At 34.8% G+C, this 19445-nt stretch overlaps 1 protein-coding gene across 11 annotated transcripts in view; it reads right to left on the bottom strand.

Annotated features, from left to right (window-relative positions):
• Window positions 1–19445, bottom strand: part of CEP170 (centrosomal protein 170) — a 105491-nt gene that overhangs the window by 29888 nt on the left and 56158 nt on the right. For 8 of the 11 annotated variants that reach the window (XM_023518543.1, XM_023518544.1, XM_023518545.1 and 5 more), the window contains 2 exons: window positions 14959–16788; window positions 8416–8650 (listed from right to left, as the gene is read on the bottom strand). In XM_023518543.1, coding sequence (XP_023374311.1) covers window positions 8416–8650; window positions 14959–16788 — 2065 coding nt within the window. The remainder of the gene's footprint in view (window positions 1–8415; window positions 8651–14958; window positions 16789–19445) is intronic. The other 3 variants (XM_023518547.1, XM_023518548.1, XM_023518552.1) reach the window with 1 other exon arrangement.

Below are 19445 nucleotides of genomic sequence, written 5' to 3'. Positions count from 1 at the left end.
GAAAGTATATAGATGGCTTGTGCCTTATTATGCAATCAACCATCCTATGCCTCTTCAGGGGGGGAATTCAAGCCACTAATATTTATTGAGAGAATTGCTAAGTGTGGTGGAGTTATTCATTGTATCTTGTGAAAGTCCATTGCTTAGTTTTATCCTTTGAGCCACTGGGGAAATGAGGTTTTGTCCTTTAGTTTCTGGATATATTTTTGACCATCCATTGTGATGGTCAGTGTTGAGAATAGGTCTAAGTATTTAATTCTAAAGTTAGTCTTGATGTGGTGAATTTCCTCAATGTTTGCATATCAGCAAAATATCTGATTTCTCCATCAATTGTGAAGCTTAGTTTAGGAGGATACAGAATTCTTTCTGGGCTGAAAATTGTTTTGTGTAAGAAAGTTAAAGATAGATGACCATTCTTTTCTGGTTTGAAAAGTTTCAATTGAGAAGTCTGCTGTCTCCCCTACAGGTTAGTTGGTGCTTTCTCCTGGCTGCTTGACTTTGAGCAGGTTCAATACAGTGTGCTGTAGATAGTCTGTATGTGTTGAGATGACTGAGGGTTGGCTATCCCTCTAAAAGGAGAGTTTTGGAATCTTTAGTGAAATTTGGGGATGATTTCATTTATGACATCTTCCAGGGCTTCCATTCCTTTGTGATGTTCTTCTTCCCCTTCAGGATTCCCTATAATTCATATATTTGAACCTTTCTTGAAGTTTCATAATTCTCTGAGTAAATTTCCTGCTTTCTTTCTCTCTCTCTCTCTCTCTCCTTTCCTGCTTCTTTTAACTACCTGGGTTAGCTTATGAATTTTATCCTCTAGCTCTGAGATCTTTTCTTCTGCATGATCTAATCTGTTATTGATACTTTCTACTGGATATTTAAGTTCCCAGATTGATTCCTTTAATTCCTTAAGCTCTGTCATAGAGCTTTCTACATTCTTCATATCTTTATCCATTTTTGGTTCCATTTTTCTACTTTTTTGTTAATCCCTTTTATTGCTTTTACCATCCACATTTTAAGTTACCTTTCTGTTACTTCCATTAATTTTTTATAGGTGGAGTTCTCTGTAGTATCTGTTTCCTGGTCCCTAGGGTGGAGGGTAGGGTGGGTTTCTCTATTTTAGTTTTTCATGTTGCTACAATTTTTCTGTTGGTTTCTCCTCATGTGTGTTTTCTTCTTGTTCATTTCCTTCCCCTACTTTTTCCTTCTCACTGCTTCATTTGCTTTGAATTGTTTTGTCTCAGATCTTGATATTGAAGTGGCATCTTGATATAAGGTCAAAAGGAAGAGAAGGGTAAAGAATGAGCAGTAAGAAAGAAGACAAAAAGAAAGAAAGAGAAAACAAACAAACAATAAAATGGAGTTGAAAGAAGAGAACTAGAGAAAAGGAGAGATGAAAGACAGAGAGTGACAGGAGAAATGGCGTTGTTTGGCAGGGTGCTATGGCCACATCTGCAACTCCAGGACTTTGGGGTGCTGGGGTGGGAGCTCCTTATTAGTCTGGGCAAAAGCAAGACCCCAATTCTGCCCATTATTGAAAGAGAAAAGAAAAAAAAAAGAAGAGAAATTCAGTAGTATGTCACAATGGAGACCTGCCAGTACTGACTTTCCAAAGGCCTAAACTAGAAGGATGCCCTGGACCTTGAGCTTGTGACCTACCAGCCAGACTAATGCCAGGACTCCCAGCTTTCAGCAAAGAAAGTAAAAATAAATAAAGAAAAAAATCCCAACCAAGGTGAAGAAAGTACAGATGAAAATTAAGAATACAACCAACCAAACAAAAACAAAACAAATAAACAAAACCCCCAAATATTCCTAAAGAACAACAACCTCCCCCAAACCCCAAAACAACAGCCTCAGCAACAAAAAGGAGGAAAAGAAAAAGCCCTTGACACTAGGTGGCCCTGAAGAACACATACCAGAAACCACTCTTTAGTTGTTGATGCTTCTCAACAACTATGTTTTAGAGCCTTGACTGTCTGCTAGAGTTTTTTACATGGCTATCCTATAAGAACCTTAGTGTCAGTATTTATTTGTTTAGTTGAAAGGACTATATGTAGATATAATACAGAAGTGTGACTGTTAAGTTCATGAACTGATCCTAGAAAACATACTATGTAACTCATTGCTGAATATCACCATGGTCACTTTCAAAGTACTCTCATTGGAAACCTACACACAGATACCAGCACCCAGTCCACGCTTCTAAGTTATGGCTAGGATATCCTGAATGTCACCAAAATGCCTGCCTTTTGATATTTCCTTTATCTTTGTGTAATGAAAAAAGTCATCGGGAGCCAGATCAGGTGAGTAGGGAGGGTGTTCTTTTTTTTTTTTTTGAGACAGAGCCTCAAGCTATCCCCCTGGGTAGAGTGCCATGGCATCACGCTCACAGCAACCTCCAACTCCTGGGCTCAAGCGAGTCTCCTGCCTCAGCCTCCCAAGTAGCTGGGACTACAGGCACCCGCCACAATGCCTGGCCATTTTTTAGTTGCAGCTATCATTTTTGTTTGGCGGGGCCGAGCTGGGGATTCGAACCCGCCACCTTAGGTGTATGTGGCTGGTGCCTTAGTGGCTTGAGCCACAGGCGCCGAGCTGGGAGGGTGTTCTAATATAGTTATTTGTTTACTGGCTAAAAACTCCCTCACAGACATTGCCATGTGAGCTGGTGCATTGTCCTAAAGCAAGACCCATGAGTTGTTGGTGAAAAGTTCAGGTTGTTTTCATCTAACTTTCTCATGTAGCCTTTTCAACACTATCCAACAGTAAATTTGGTTCACTGTTTGCCCAGTTAGTACAAGCTCATAACGAACAATCTCTCTCATATTAAGAAAAAAGATTAGCAACATCATTTTGACTCTTCATTTGGACCAAAGGAACATTTTGGTAGTGGAAAATTGGCTGACTGCCATTGTAACTTTTCAGGGTTGTATTGGTACACCCATGTTTCATCAGCAGTGATAACACAGTCCAAAACACTATCTTGCCTCTTGGTAAACTGTGATTTTCTTTTGCTTTTGCTTATCAGTGAGCTCCTTTGGAGCCATTTTTGCCCATACCTTTTTCATGCCAAGATTTTCAGTTAAGATTTTCATCTTTTTCTATCGATGTTTACTTGGTCTGCTATGTTTCTCACAGTTAGCCAATGATTCTGATGTACAAGTCAATGAATTTTTGCAAAGTTTTCATCAGTTCTGCTAGCTACTGGCTGTTCCAACCTTTCTTCCTCAGCTTTTCTCCCCTTAGAGAAATGTTCTATTTGTACACTGCCATTTTTTTCACAGCTATCCCCACAAATTTGCACTAACATGTCTCTGATTTCACATCCACTCTTGCCTAGTTTAACAAGAAATTTAGTGTTTGTTCACTGCTCTAATTCAACTTCTGACATTCTCACAATAGTACACAAAAATACGCAACAATGAACACTACTCAGAAAGACACCAGCACATGTCCACACAAACATAGCAATGAGATACTGATATTCCAAGATTACATAACCTTACTGAGCTGTTTGTACAGTGCTGCCAATATAAACACATGTGGCAAGTTCATACACTTAATTGTCCAGACCTCACCTATATAAAAAGATTATGCATAAGTAAACTTGACTGAAAACAGGACTGCAAACATGTATATAGAAATAGGACACTATCTTTGGAAATAATACTTTCAGCCGACATGAGGACAAAATATTATACTAAGTTCCCTTTAATTCTTTTGTGTAATAAACTGAATATATTACCCTTTGAAATAAAATATTTTAATTAGAATTCTCTTCCTCCAAAAATGATTTAATAATGGCATCTATAATAACGAATCTAAAATAGTAAAATATTTTTAAGTGCCTTTGATTCCAAAGGAATTATAAGCACATTTCATTGTGCTTTGCAGATATACATTTTTTATAAATTAAAGGTATGTGGCAACCCTGCATCAAGCACATCAACCAGGGCCATTTTTCCAACAGTGTATCTTTATTTTTTGTCTCTGTATCACATTATGGTGATTCTCATAATAGTCCTAACTTTTTAATTACTATTACAGTAATCTGTGACCAGTGATCTTTGATGTTACTAATATAATTGTTTTGAGTTATCACAAATCACACCCACATAAAATGAACAACTTAATCCTAAATGTTGTGTTCTGACTGCTCCACTGACCAACTGTTCCTTTATTCCTCTCCTACCCCAGCACCTCACTATTCCCTGAAACACAATAATATTATAACTAGGGAAATTATAATATAAATCTTAACAATGGCCTCTTAACTATTCAAGTGGAAGAAAGAGTCACACGTCTCTTACTTTAAATCACAAATTAGAAATGATTAAGATTAAAGAGAAAGGTATGTTGAAAAGCCAAGACAGACTATTAGGGCTCTTGCCCCTAGTGGTTAGCCAAGTTGTCAATGCAGAGGAAATGTTCTTGTAGTAAATGCAAAGCTACTTCAGCGAACCCATGAATGATCAATAAGGTAGCAGTAGAACCTATTGCTGATAGGAAGAAAGTTTTAGTGGTCTTGCTAGAAGATAAAACCAGCCACTACCTTCCCTTAAGCCAAAGCCTAATCCAGAGGGAGGGCCTTTCTTTAATTCTATGAAGGCTGAGAGAGGTGAAGAAGCTGCAGAGGAAAAGTTTACAGAAGTTTGTTCATGAGGTTTAAGGAAATAAGTTCTCTTCATAACATAAAAGTGTAAGATGAAGCAGTAATAATATAGAAGCTGCAGCAAGTTACCTTGGTGATCTAAAGTAATTGATGAAGGTGGCTAAATTAAACACTAGATTTTAAATGTAGACAAAACAGCCTTATATTGAAAGAACATGTCATCTAGGACTTTCGTAGATATAGGGGAGAAGTCAGGCTGACTCTCTCCTTAGGGTCTAATAAAGCTGATGACTTTAAGTTGGAAGCCAATGCTTACTGACCATTATAAAATTCCCAGGGCCCTTAAGAATTATGCCAATCTATTTTGCTTAAGCTCTGTAAGTGGAAAAGTAAAGCCTGGAAGACAGCACCAAAACATAGTTTATTCATGAAGCCAACTGTGGAGACATGCTGTTCAGAAAAAAAGGTTCCTTTCAAAATATTACTGCTTACTGAATGCACCTGGTCACTAAAGCGCTCTGATGGAGATGTACAAGGTGACTGATGTTTTTATGCCTGCTAATGTAACATCCATTCTGCAACCCATGATCAAGGAGTAATTTTGACTTTTAAATTTTATATTATTTAAGAAATAGTTTTATAAGGCTATAGCTTCTTTAAATAGTGATTCCTCTGATGAATCTGGGTAAAGTCAATTGAAAGCCTTCTGGAAAGGATTCACCATTCTAGATCCCATTAAGAAAATCTGTGATTCACTGGATTAGGTAAAAATACCAACATTAATGGAAGTTTGGAAGAAGTTGATTCCAGCTGTCATGGATGAGTTGGAGGTGTTCAAACTTTCAATGGAAGAAGCAACTGCAGATGTGATGGAAATAGCAAGAGAGCTAAAGTTAGAAGTGGGATGTGAAGATGTGACTAAATGGCTGCCAGCTTATGATAAAATACTAATGGATGAGGAGTTACTTCTTACAGACGAGAAAGGAAAGTGGTTTCTTGAGATGGAATCTACTCTTGGTGAAGGGGCTGTGACCACTGATAAAATGACAACAAATGATTTAGAATTATTATATAAGGCCAGTTAATAAAGCAGTGGCAGGGTATGAGAAGAATGACCCCAATTTTGAAAGTTCAGCATCACATGGTCTTCTCCTTTGTGAAAGGAAGACTCAAAACAGCAAACTTCATTAGTAAACAAAAAAATTTGAGTGACTTGCTTTCTTACAATATTTGCTTTATTGCAGTGGTCTGGAACCAAACTTATATATGAGGTATGCCTGCATACATGTATAATATCCCAGGATAATTTTCAGGTTAGATGTATTTTACTTGGTTATCTGTAATAGTGTATTGTAGCCCTGTCTAATATTTATAAAATTGTAGATTGTAAAATAATCTACATATTATAAAATATAATCTCTCAAGTTCTTATTAGATGAAAGTAGAGAAACTGAGGCAGGAGCTAACAAAGGACACACACCAAGAGAAACCTGAAAGAAGAGTTCTTTCTTCAAATTGAAAGACCAAATATACCGTACTTGGCTTATACACTTTATATTCCAGTTGGATCTTGTTTTTGTGCTTTAAATTTAAACACAAGTAAGTAATTACTATGTATAGACTAAGAAAGTACTGTTAAGTGAAACAGTCCTAAATTCTAAACAAAAAGAGTAAGCATAAAACTTATTCGTTATAAGTTAAAACTCACTATTTTAAAAATAAAACTCTCTTTATCTACTACTTTTCAATAAATACTGCTCTTGGCATGAATTTTCATTAAGTGACAGCAGTAGCTCATTTAAAGAAATACAATTATTTTTCATTATATTTAGTTTGTGATTCAGACACCTGAAAACAAATTTTCTCACTTTAAGCAAACTCATCATTGCCAGTAAGAATATTAAATATCAATAATAACTTCCTTTCCTTTCCTGTTCCTCTCTTTCCTTCCTCATCCTTTTTTGCTGCCACATGAAAAAATATACCCTGAAAAGTATACCTTGAAAACTTAAAATCCCAAAGGCAAGCTTTATTAGCACAATGCTACTGACTAACTAGGGGAAATAGGCATGAAAATTATTAAAAGTTAAATAGCCTGGCCTCAGAATACTGCTACCGATAATAAAATATAGATAGGTAATAGTAATGCAGTGCACATGACAAGATGGAACCAAGTGAAAATATAATGCACAGACCCTACTCCCTCTTCCTTTGCACTATAACTCTATTTGGGGAATGGAATCGGATTTGACTCAGAACAAGGTTTTCAGTCTTTCTAGTTTCGGGTAGAGAGAGTTTAACATGGGAGGCTATTGAGAGGAGGCAAACAGACATCTTACTTTCCCCAGACCCCACTTGATCTTGTGTAGCTGGATATCTTCTCCATGGGAAGTGAAAAAATTGATAACACAAGAGCATGACCTACTGTTGCCAGGGATGTCCAGAAGAAAAAAAAAATTGTGCTAAGATTCTCTCACTAAAAGCATTTTGTGGACCCATAATGACTCATGGAATCCCCAGCACACATATACCCTTCCTCTAACAACTGTCTTAAAATGATTCAATAATTACACCCATAAAAGCTACTTGTATGGTAAAACAAATGTTTTAAGCAGCACAATGAAATTAGAAGAACATGTCCTCCAAGACTAAAAGCAATGACAAGCAAATAGTCATTAAAAACAAAAGAAATAAACATTACATTAAACAAATTAGCCAGATGTTAATAAAATAAAGAAAAAAATGAATATCATTAACTTTGGTGAAAGTTTGTTGTTTTTAAAGCATGTATGAACTATTATATATGAACTCTTTGATAATGTTGTCAAGTATTAAACTTGAAGATCATGGTCTTAAGAAAAGAAGTTTACTAGCAGGGGTGTTCAACTACAGCCTGTGGCTAGCTATGAATGCTTATCTGTGGTGGTGGATATCACAAAAATTATGCATAGACCTTTTTTTGCTTATCAGTTTGTGTATTTAATGTGTAGGCCAAGACAACTCTTAGATAAGCCTTTACAATCAGTTGTGGGCCACAGTTGGACCCCTCGGTGGGTACATACAGTGAAAATAATTTGGTAACATATGATATACTAAATATACTATCTTGCCAAATTTAAAAAAACTTATACTTTACTATAGCATCTTAATATAAATGGCATACTATAGTAGAATGTAATATCTTACTGACTTTAAAAAAACTTATACCTTAACTACTGCAGTGTCTGAATATATTATTTCTTCAATGTTCAACCTCAAGTGTTATTAAAAAAACACACCTGCAGCGTGAATTTTATTTTTTGTAGATAATCTAGGTTATAATAAACAGATTTATCTAATATTAAAAATAATATTTGGATTTACGAGTTGAACTAACTGTAAAAAGTACACGTAAGTATAACTGAAAATCTGACTACTCTAAGTCTCTGCAGAGAACATTAGCAACATATCTCTAAAGAAGAGTAATCACTAACCTGCCTGCAAAATTCTTAATTATGTAAGTCTGATACTGACTCCCTTCCAAAAGTTATACTTACTAATCAGCATCTCTACTAGTTTTAAAAAGAGAAGAAGGAAGAGGGAAAAGACCAAAATAAACTAATTCTAAAATATATTAGTAGCAACTGGCATTAAAAACAAAATAAAAAAGGAGAAAGTTCGATGGAAAGTAGTACTGCTGATGAAACTGAATTCACTGTGGATTTCAGTTCTTTATTACTATAGATAAAATAAAAGCTGAACTCTGTTACCAAGTTGAAATGTTCACAGAAATTGTCAATACCTAAAAATAACTCCTGAAAACCAACCTGGCTATCTCTTCTCGATGAGCAGTCCAGTCTCGGATGTAATCTTCCTGCTCTTTAATCCGGTGCTTGAATGAAGAACTAGAAGGCATTGCTGATCCAGAGCTCTGCATGCGGGTGGTTTTCAGGGCTGGAGAAGTACGTAGACGGGTATGTTTAGGGGAATTACGGTTTGATCCAAATTCATCTTCTGAGGTGGAAGCATAATCAGTAGGAAAGCGCCTCCATCTTGAATTTACTAAATTAGTTTAATTATTAAAAAAAGAATTATTATGTTATCATTTAAAGGAGGCAAAAAAAAACATGACTTCAAAAACACCATGGAGAGTGTACACACAGCACAATTTTTATAACTGACATACACATACCTCACAAAACCATAAGTCTACTGCTCCTTAAAGATAGAAACATTACACTTTGGTGAATTAAAACAATGAATTAAAAACAATCAAAAGACCATGTTCTCTGCAGTATGGTAAATAAACATTCAGATGAGAAATTTCACTAATGATAAACAACTAAGCAAGCTCTATTCATAAATGCTTAACTTGGTATTTTCAACTGCAAATATTTCTCATTTGAGTGAAAATATGGATTTTTTTTTTAAAATGACAGCAACGACATCAACAACAACAAAAATAAAAACAAGGGAAAAGATTTCCTCATGCCACATGGACTTTCAACATGGAGATGGTAAAATCCCTCTTTTCCCAACATATAGATGAGCATAATTCCATCTGTGGAAATTATGCCTTTATGGCAGAAAAAAAAAAAAAAACATTACCTCTGTCATTCAACATCCTGTAATGCTATGGTTGGAAAAAATCTTTTTACATAGTAAAAAACACAACAAAGCATCCTCAGTACAACTCTCTGCTGCTTTGACACTGAAAGCATATGGTGAAAATAGACAAAGAGCAAAACTCTACAAGCCGTTTTCACAACCATTGACATTTAAGGTACAGGAGATACTGTGAATAGTTACATTAAAGAAAGTGGCAATCACTTTCTTATTTATGGTTAGTAAAAACATTTAAAGAATGATATAACTGACACATTTAAAAATCAGAAAACATTAATGCAGACACTTTACTACTGTAAATATGAGAATCAAACATATAAATAATTTGTGAAGCATAAATAGAGGTAATAAAACAGGCAGATAAGACTAATTCATGATAAACTTCACAAAGGCAGGAAACACGTCTGTCTAATACACTTAAATATACCTAACACTCAGGAGAGTGTGTGGCTAGCAAACATTTAATAAATATTTTTGAATAAATAAAAGAATTTCTAGAGATGAATCATTTGCTTTTCTCAAACTTACTAAAAGGCATGAGTGTATTTGGTGTTTAAAGTGATAAAACTTCAGCTCCTCCTATCAATTGCCATGATTGCTATGAGTTTTTCTCACTCTTTAACAGAAGCCTGACCCGAAACTGCATAGATGGGTCAAGTTCAGAATTCTTTCAAGTTACCTCTAGACACCATTATCCTGTGCAACAGCAAAGACCAGAGTTCAGACTCAGAGAAACGATGACTAGCAGTAAAAAGGGGGCTGGGAAAAGTCCTAGGCTAGGACCTGTAACTGTTACTTCTCACAGAATTTCTTTTTAACATTTTTTGCTTTCTTAACCTTCGCTTCCAAATTACAGCAGCTATACATTTCATCTGGAAAAAAAATGCCCTAAAATCTGCTAAGTAACACAGAAGAAACATCAAGTTAGAAAGTTTTTAACCTTCCCTCAAACCTACTTATTTCATAGGATTTTAGAACAGAATGACTTTAGACATTATTCTAAATTCTTCAATTTACAAAGAAAGAGGCCCAGAGAGGTCTTGCTTCGTTTAAAGTGTAAGGCAGGTCTACTGACTACCAGAGTTCAAACTCATTCTTTGCTATTCCAAGTGCTTTACAATTAAATGTTAGAAAAGCCTGTTTTAAAAAAATATTTTTTTTTGAAGTTTTTTTTTGCAGTTTTTGGCTGGGGCTAGGTTTGAACCCAACGCCTCTGGCATATGGGGCCAACACCTCACTCCTTTGAACCACAGGTGCTGCCCTTGAAAATATTTTTCATAAGACTAAGTTTTTTAAAAAAAGACATCCTCAATTTCTCATGGAATGATGGCTTTTTGATTTCTAACTCGTGTTGAAGAAAAATTTTGCTTCTTTCTCTTAAAATTTTATTCTTCTTAGGTAATAATATATAAAAATAAATTTGATTTTATGTAATTAGACTTATTTGAAAGATCAATATTACAAAAGCATTTAATGATAAATCATTCAATTGAAAATTTGTATTGAAGCTGACAGAAATGCCAATCTCTAATGATTAGCAAAATGCTAAATAGTACAGACATTAAAAAATGAGAGAAAGTCAAGATAGGCATAATTAATATTGTAGGTCACCTGAAACTTATTTTAATTACAACTGTAATTAAAAAATTTATTCTTGCTATAAAATGTGCAACACTCCCTCTTGTGGAAGTAATAAACCACTATGTCACTTTATAAAAACATACTATCATTCATGATGTCTACAGAATTAGAAAGGAAGAAAAGAGTTATTAGTATCTTGATTTTGTGAATGCTCTGATTCCTTTCTTGGCATTAAAACGTGCAGCTACAGATTTAGCAAACACATTTCAGCAAACACACATTGCATCTTCCTACTACATAGGAATATTTTAGGGGGAAATGAAACCACAAACGTTTTGCATGTATACTTAGGAGCATGCAGTAATAAGATCATTCATGGAAAAATTCCTGACAGTACTGTTTTGGCCTTTGACCTAGAGGAAGAATTAACTCAAACAATGCATGCCCAACAGTCAATTTCTACTATCTATAAATTTTGAGAAGTAGAATAAAAAAGGGAAGGCAAATAGTCTAAAAAAATTCTACATATATTGATATTTTCTAAAATGGGCACTTAACATACAATGAAAACCAATTATTTTAATAATTTGGGGCCCTTAATTTTAAAAGTGTCTTATCAAAATAAATCTGGATATTTCAATTACAACTAGATACTGAAGAATTACTGAAGAAATTTTGGGTGAAAAAAACTATTTAAACTTTCAGAAGCAAATTATTTTAACAATTTGGGGCCCTTAATTTTAAAAGTATCGTACCAAGATAAATCTGGATATTTCAAATACAACTAGATACTGAAGAATTACTGAAGAAATTTGGGGGGAAAAAAACTATTTAAACTTTTAGAAGCAAATTACATCAGAGGAGCATAAAAGAACTTTTACCCTAGTGTTGCTAAATCAGAGGTATCCACTCTTTTCTTTTTATCATACAGATTTGCTTTAAAACTTTTTAAAGACATAGTATAAAACATGTCTCTGAAACATTACAGAATTATTTTCACATGTGCCAATTTGGTCAGTATCAGAGGCGCTAGGTGTATTTCCAAGATCTTTCAAGTTTACACTGCACATAGCAGCAGCCCTCAACAGTATGACTTCAGATTCTTTTAAATCATATTTCATGAGACTTTAAAATTTTTCTGTTCAAGATAATACAATTATCTCAAATAGAAATGTCACAGTATCAAAGACATCTCAATTAGCAAGATCAAACAGGTATGTTGGTTGTTTTTACTACCTTCTCCATAACTACTGTATGTAGTGTGTTCCCAATGACTGAAAGATTCTTGCCATTGTCCTTCTAGATAAGATATAGTACCATCAAATGGGTAGGTACCCTGACATAATCTGAATATACAATCCTAGAAGGCCCATAAAGTGGAAAAGAAAATATGAACTAGGTAAAATACCAGAATTGCAAGCATTTTAGTAAACCAAAATTTTTAAATTATATATTGACCTAGTATAAACTCCTAATAATAATTCAAAAGATTCTGGCTGTCTTCTAGAAGCTTGCATATAAGCAAACACTCAAGACTATTTCCTGGAGCTAGCATAAATATGGGAGGGAAGCCACAGGCAAGGAGTTAAAGGGCTTGGATTCACATGCTGCCCCTGCCATACCTCTGTGACCACAGCAGGCTATTTCATCTGCTGGTCTCAGTTCTTTATTAGCTCTTAAATTACATGATTCTAATTATTTTAATTAATACTAGTAAATATGAAGAAGGCCAAAATCATGACCTCAATTTGCCCTGGGGAATTTCATTAAACAATTCAAGATTCTTTTGTCTTTTCTTTTCTTTTTTTAGAATTTGTAAAATCTATTTGTGGGATTTAAAAAAAATTTTAATTATTGTAAGTACATAATAGTTGTATATCTTTATAAGGTACATGTGATGTTTTGATATAGGCAGACAATGTGATCAAATCAGACTAGCTAGGGTATCTATCATCCCAGGCATTTATCAATTCTTCTGTGTTAAGAACATTCTAATTCCACTCTTTTAGTTATTTTAAAGTATACCCTACCTTATTGTGAAGGTTACAGTCATTTTGTTGTGCTATCAAAATACTGTTCATTCTGTCTAGCATATCTAACTCTATTTTTTAAACCAGTAAATATCCCTACTTTATCTCTCCCTCCCCTTCCCTTTCCAGCCTCTGGTAACCATATTCTACTCTGTCTCCATGAGATCAATTATTTTAAATATTTAGCTCCCACATATGAGATTTCTCTTTGTGTGCTTGGCTTATTTCACTTAACATAATGTTCTCTAGTGCCATCCATGCTGTTGCAAATGGCAGGATTTCACTCTTTTTATGTAATATTCCATTGTGTATATGGACCACAAAGGTTCTTTCTGGACATAGAAAACTGAATGTTTATCAAGTTCAGTAATCACAGAAGAAAAAAAAATTTACTATTATATATATATATAAAATCTTATTTTTTATGTTGTTTCTTAGATTTGCTAAAGTAATCATATTTGGCTTGTATCTCAAACAAGTCCCTCATGATAAACTCTGACGAATAAAACCAGATCATGTGTTAAGAGCCAGTCAACCAGCACAGAAGAGCTGCCCCATGCTACCTGGTAACATACAACTTATGTTAAGGAGAATACTTCATTAACTTCATGTGCTTAAATGAAGGTGAGGTGATAAAACAAGCAGTGTGGCAGCAGAGATTTTATCAGGAAATGCAGCACAAATGAAATGTGAATGGAAGAGGTAGAGCCATAAGAAACAACTGACCAATAACACTGGGCAAACACAAACCAAAAGATAGTAGTTTTAAAATATTTGGCAACAAATGCATAAATCACCAACCAAAGCTCGAACTATGGAAATGGAGACTGAAGTAATAAGGAAAAGCCATGGGTTCTTTTTGGAACCATAATTATATATTAGCTAGCTTTAGCTCATATCCACTCCTACCACAGACTATGACTGTCATTTCCAAACCCACTAACCAGTAGAGAGAGAAATGAATAGGTGGATGGAGCAGAGGAAAGGAGTAATGAAAAGAGGAAGCAAAAAAAGTGAAAAAAATAACATGCACAAAGTACCGTTAGTTTGGAGTCTTGTAGGATATAGTGTGGTAGATGTTAACCAACCAAAAATAAAAAGATGAGAATGCACAACAACTTCCCCTCCACACTTAACTGAAGACTTGGGGCTCACTTAGAGTCCTCTTGACTGACAATAATCACAGATCTTCAAGTTTTCTAACAGCTGGTTTCTCCCACTGACCCTTGTGGCCACGCCCATACTTGAAGCTGATTATGAGGTAATGAGAGCATGCTTACAGGATACACACAACTAGCCACCTCATTACTCCTTGATCACACATGTATTCTCAATGGCTTAAGCTCTGAAGATGAACTACTTAAACAGACAAATATGCTGAAAGTAGTTATATTCTGTTGGGGATTAGTAGCTTTTACAGTTACATTCAATCATATCTAATACTACAGTTAAATAATATAACAGCACTTTGACAGATGTTGCTCATAATCAGTTAAATGTCTACAGCCCAGTTTGGCCCATATGTACTTAGGATTGCTTCATGAAACCATCTTCTTCCACTGAAATAAAGGGTTAGTTTTCACCTGCTCCAACCATGAATAAACTTAACTTTAAAAAAGTGTTAAGTATGAGACATTTCAAAATAAGTGGGAGGGGGAAAAAGTAAAATATCAATTACTCCATTTATCTCTAAAAGGAGTAATAAAGGGCATTGCCTGCCATCAAGTTCCTAAGGACTTGGAATTACCTGAGGATACTCAGAAAGGTGAAATACATGCTTTTAGAAGCGTGGCGTTAATTCTGATTATTTAAACCAGGTAATTTCTAATCAAATTTTGACACACAAATCCAGATATACCACCAATTGTAAAATTAAAACTCTTAAATCAGTTCCATACATTTCTAATTTTGAAACCACTATTTTGTCCCAGGACTTTAAGGGAAAGTGTGCAACTACTGAATTTTTCCGTTATACCTAAATAAAATTATTTTCATAGGAAAAATCCCCTATTCTGTAACATAACCTTTCTTTTGAATATTTTGGCAAGATAAAACTATAAATTTAATTTTTTAAGAAAGGAGCCTCCAAACATAGAAGAAGCTAATGTTAACAAAAATCTGGATCCAATTTACCTGAAGGAGAGCCATGAGCTGAGGTCATACTTTTGACCTTGGAGTCTGACAGGCGAGAGATACTGTTAGCTCTGATTCTAGGAGAAAATTTATCTGATGGTACTAATCTGGCTCCACTTCTAATGATGGCTTCTGCAGTACGTGAAGAGGCACTACTTCTAGATATCGTTGCTTCAGAGTCACTACGAGCTGACAGAGAGCCAAGTCTTGTTCTCCGAGGTTGTGCCAATAAATCAATCCTAGAGATGTTACGCCTTCCTGTAGGGGGTTTTGATGTAGAACTTGTTGTAGATACTTCGGAAGCAACAGATGCTTTGTCAGCATCAGCAAGTTCACTGTCTGAAGCTTCACCAAGCCGTGCTCTGCGCAAAAGGGAAGTCCTGGTGGGCCGTGGCCTTGGAAGAGTGGTTGATTTACTGGATGAACTGGATGCTACAGGAGAAGTCTTGGATTTTGTTACTTTACTTCCTTCCAGCTTGGAATGTACGTGCTCATCAGTTGAGGTAAGTGGAGTCCTTCCATGAGATTTACAAGAATAATTTTCCTGATCAGATGACATAATATCAGAAATAGCAGAATGAGGTACACTAGAGGTTTGGTCATCATCTGTTAAGTCTAATGAGGGCTGTCTCATTCTCCCACTGGATTGTACAAACTTACGACCATCTGCTCTTGAACCTACATCTGTGGAACGACTTTTTGTTTTCTTTTCAATTTTTTCCCTAGCACCTGAAGATGATTTTGTAGCATCTTTGGAAGGAGAACCTGTGGAACACCTATCCTTATAGAGGCTAGTGAAACTCTTTCGCTTTTGGGTTGATTTTCTTTCAGTCTCTCCAGTAACCAGACTGATTGTACTAGCTGTATCAACATCAGATTCTGGTGAAATAGAATTGTCTCTGTTATAACTAGGAGTATCTGGGCCTTCATCAGTTTTATTGTCTTCACGCAGTTTAGCTTCTAGAAAAGCCATTACTGCTTCAGTATCTTTTAGAATAAGGGTTGTATCCATACTAGAATCAGTATCCAAGGACTCACTTCTTTCCCGTATTCTACTTGCAGCTGTTAATGTTAAAGAAGGGGGAGTGGAAGATGTCTCTTTATTTATATGGGGAATAAGTTCTATGGGTATGTTTGGGCTAGGTTTTTCTATAGTGAAGCTCCCTTGTCGCACTAATGACTTGGAAGATTCTTTCTTGTCTCCTCCCTTTGAAGTCTGATTTTTCAGAATTTCTTCAGCTTTTCTTCTCTTGCTCTCGTTCTGTATAACCCTTTCTCCTTTGCTAGTAGGATGTCCTGGAATTTTTTCTTGAGATTGTGACTCTTGCTTAAAAGATTCCTCCCTACATTTATCTGACTGACCTGAAACATTTTTGGAAGACAATTTAGTGGGCGTCCACTGGGCCTCCTCCTTTTGTTCTTGTTGGTGCTGGATTTTTGCTAATGTTTGCTTTACCAAAGAAGTTTCCTTATCAGTTGTATTATTCTCCTTTCCAGGAGAAGAGCTGCCTATAAGAAGTAAAATTTTACTATCTCCAGTTTTAAGAGTCTCACCATTTACTGCTCTATTCATTTTACTCAAGGCTCTGTCAGTATCTTGCTTATCTTTTTGGTATACCTGCGTAGGTGTTTCTTTCTCCTGAAGTTCTGTGTCTTGTTTTTCTCCTATCTCTGACCTTTGTGCTATAATCTTTGCTCTGGAGCTCTCAAGAGACTTTTCTTCATTTGGAAGTTGGGGAAGTGTTCGTCTCCTTCTTTCTCCCTGACTAGCCAAAGAAGTTGCAGAGCCAGTACTCCTCAGTGAAATGCCAGATTCACTGATTTCTGTATCTGCAACATAAAGATGACAAAAAAGAAATTAATTTGGGCAAAACAGTAAAAAATAAAAGGAATATTATATAGCTATCCTTTGGTATTTGTGGAGGAGATTGGTTAGAGGACCCCTCCCACCACAGATGACAAATTCTATAGATGCTGAAGTCATTTACATAAAATGCTGTAGCATTTGCGTATAACCTATGCACATCCTTCCGTAACTTTAAGTCATCTCTAGGTTACTTAAAATACCGAATACAATGTAAATGCTAGGTAAGCACTGTGTTGTTTAGAGAATAAAGATAAGAAAATAAAGTCTGTATATGCTCCGTGTAGACACAATCACCTTTTACTTCTGAATATTTTTGATCTATGATGCAAAACACACAGATACAGAGGACCAACTGCACTAATTACATTTTTTTAAGTGTAAGTTAAAAAATGACCTAAGTGTAAAAAATAAATGAGCCTGCACTGTGACTGGCAGTTTAAAAAGTACAATTTCAAGCTGTACAGACAATAGAGGAGTCAGGAAAGCAAATTGTATAAGATGAAAATTAGAGTCATCTGACCTTTTCACCCCCTCTCATATATTTTTTTCTTTTCTATTTATTTTTTCATTAACAAAAACTGAATGTATTTCTGGTGTAGAACATATTTTGATATATGTGCACACTGCGGAATGGCTACAAAGAGCTAACATACCCATTACCTCACATACTTACCTTTTTTATGGTGGTAACATTTAAAATCTACTCTCTTAGCAATTTTCAAATGTTTAATGCACTGCTGTTAACTGTAGTCACCACAGTATACAAGCATCATTTGATCTTAAATCTATTTCTGTTGCTTTTTCTTTTAAGATGTTTTGTAGCAGGGAATTTCACCTTGCTTTTTGTGACTTTTCCATCCTTGAGGTTTGCTTATGAAGACAAAATCTAACTAGTATATTATAGAACTTTACTTTAAAAAAAAAAAAAGCTAGTTAAAAAGTCATAAATATGAAATGTCATATTTTTCATACTTAGGACATATCATAAATTTTATACAATGAAGGATTTTAAAATTATAGTCTCTTGGGTGACACCTGTGGCTCAGTAGGTGGGGCGCTGGCCCCATATGCTGAGGGTGGTGGGTTCAGACCCCAGGCTCAGCTGAACTTCAATAAAAAAATAGCCGGGCATTGTGGCAGGCACCTATAGTCCTAGCTACTCAGGAGGCCAAGGCAAGAGAATCGCCTAAGCCAAGGAGTTGGAGGTTGCTGTGAGCAGTGTGACACCACAGCACTCTACAGAGGACGATAAAGTGAGACTCTGTCTCTACAAAAAAAAAAAAAAAAAAATTGTAGTCTTTTGGCATATATTAAGGTCATATCACATGAAAATATACAACCCCTTTTGTTTCCTCAAATAAATAGAAGCCAACAAGAAAATTTATACTTTTATTTTTCCAACTGAGAAAATTTGAGAATACTTAGGAGGATTTTCCTTTTAAAAATGGGATATATTTCTTAGAAAAGGGAAACATCTTTTCAGGGGAATAGGAATTAACATATAGCTTCTGAGGGTCTTTTTTTCCTTTTTTATAATCCTAAGAGTGTAGTATTTAAATATTCTAGCAAAATAATGATTATGGTGCAGCAAAATACTTAACAAACTGACTGATTAAACTTTAATTTAGCAATTAGCTAATATTATTTTGTTTATTCTTGGATGAATACAGTACTAACTGAAGTACCTAAAATGAAATGGTTATTTTAACATTCTGAATTTTTCTATTTCTTATACTCTCCTGCTCCTAACACATACTCAATGCATATTTTATAAGAACATTTTAGGATTTAAGTAGATTTATGAGCTTATCTAAATAAATTCATTTAGATTATTATGAAACAAAGGAGATCACGAAAGCTAAGTGGTCTATTGTTATAAAACAAGGACAGAATTTTCTGAATACTAGTAATTAATTTCTATGGTAAACAAATAACTTTTCTAGTATACTGCTATGCAGTTTCTTCAAATATTTGTGATTTTTATAAACACATATGAAACAGATTTCCATTTTCAACAAGAATATAATTAAGAATACAGATAATGCTCCTTGAGGGACTTTTTTCTCACCAGGAACACATCTAGACACAACTTTTATTATTTATTGTAAGTTGGCAATTTATAATTGTATATATTTATGGGGTAAAAAGCAATGTTATAATTTATGAGAATAATGTGAAATAATTAATATCCATTGCCTCAATACTTAACATTTTTTGTGATCAGAAATTTGAAACTTACTCTTAGCAATTTTGAAATGTGTAATACCTACTATAATACTGTATTTATCATGCTGTGCAATATAGCTCAAAACAATCTGTCATATTTCTCCCCTTTCAGGCTCCATATCTTTTGACCATCATCTGTCCAGCCCCTACCATCGAGCACTGTAATTTTGATTAAGAAGGTAAATAACTGGATCTAATAATAAAAATCATTAGAAGCACATCACTAAATTTTTAAAAGAAACTTTGTATTTATCTTCCCAGAAATATAATTAAAAGGTAATAAAAAAAATCACATTACATAGATTTGTAAGATGTATTAAGTAACTTCTTTTTTAGCAAATACATGGCATACAGTAGGCTCAAAAATAATTGCTGCATTTGTGAATGGATCTAT

Source organism: Otolemur garnettii, unplaced genomic scaffold (genome assembly GCF_000181295.1).
Source record: "Otolemur garnettii isolate 467f Iridium unplaced genomic scaffold, OtoGar3 scaffold00141, whole genome shotgun sequence".
Classification (NCBI taxonomy): Eukaryota; Metazoa; Chordata; class Mammalia; order Primates; family Galagidae; genus Otolemur; species Otolemur garnettii.
This window is presented reverse-complemented; position numbering and strand designations above follow the sequence as displayed.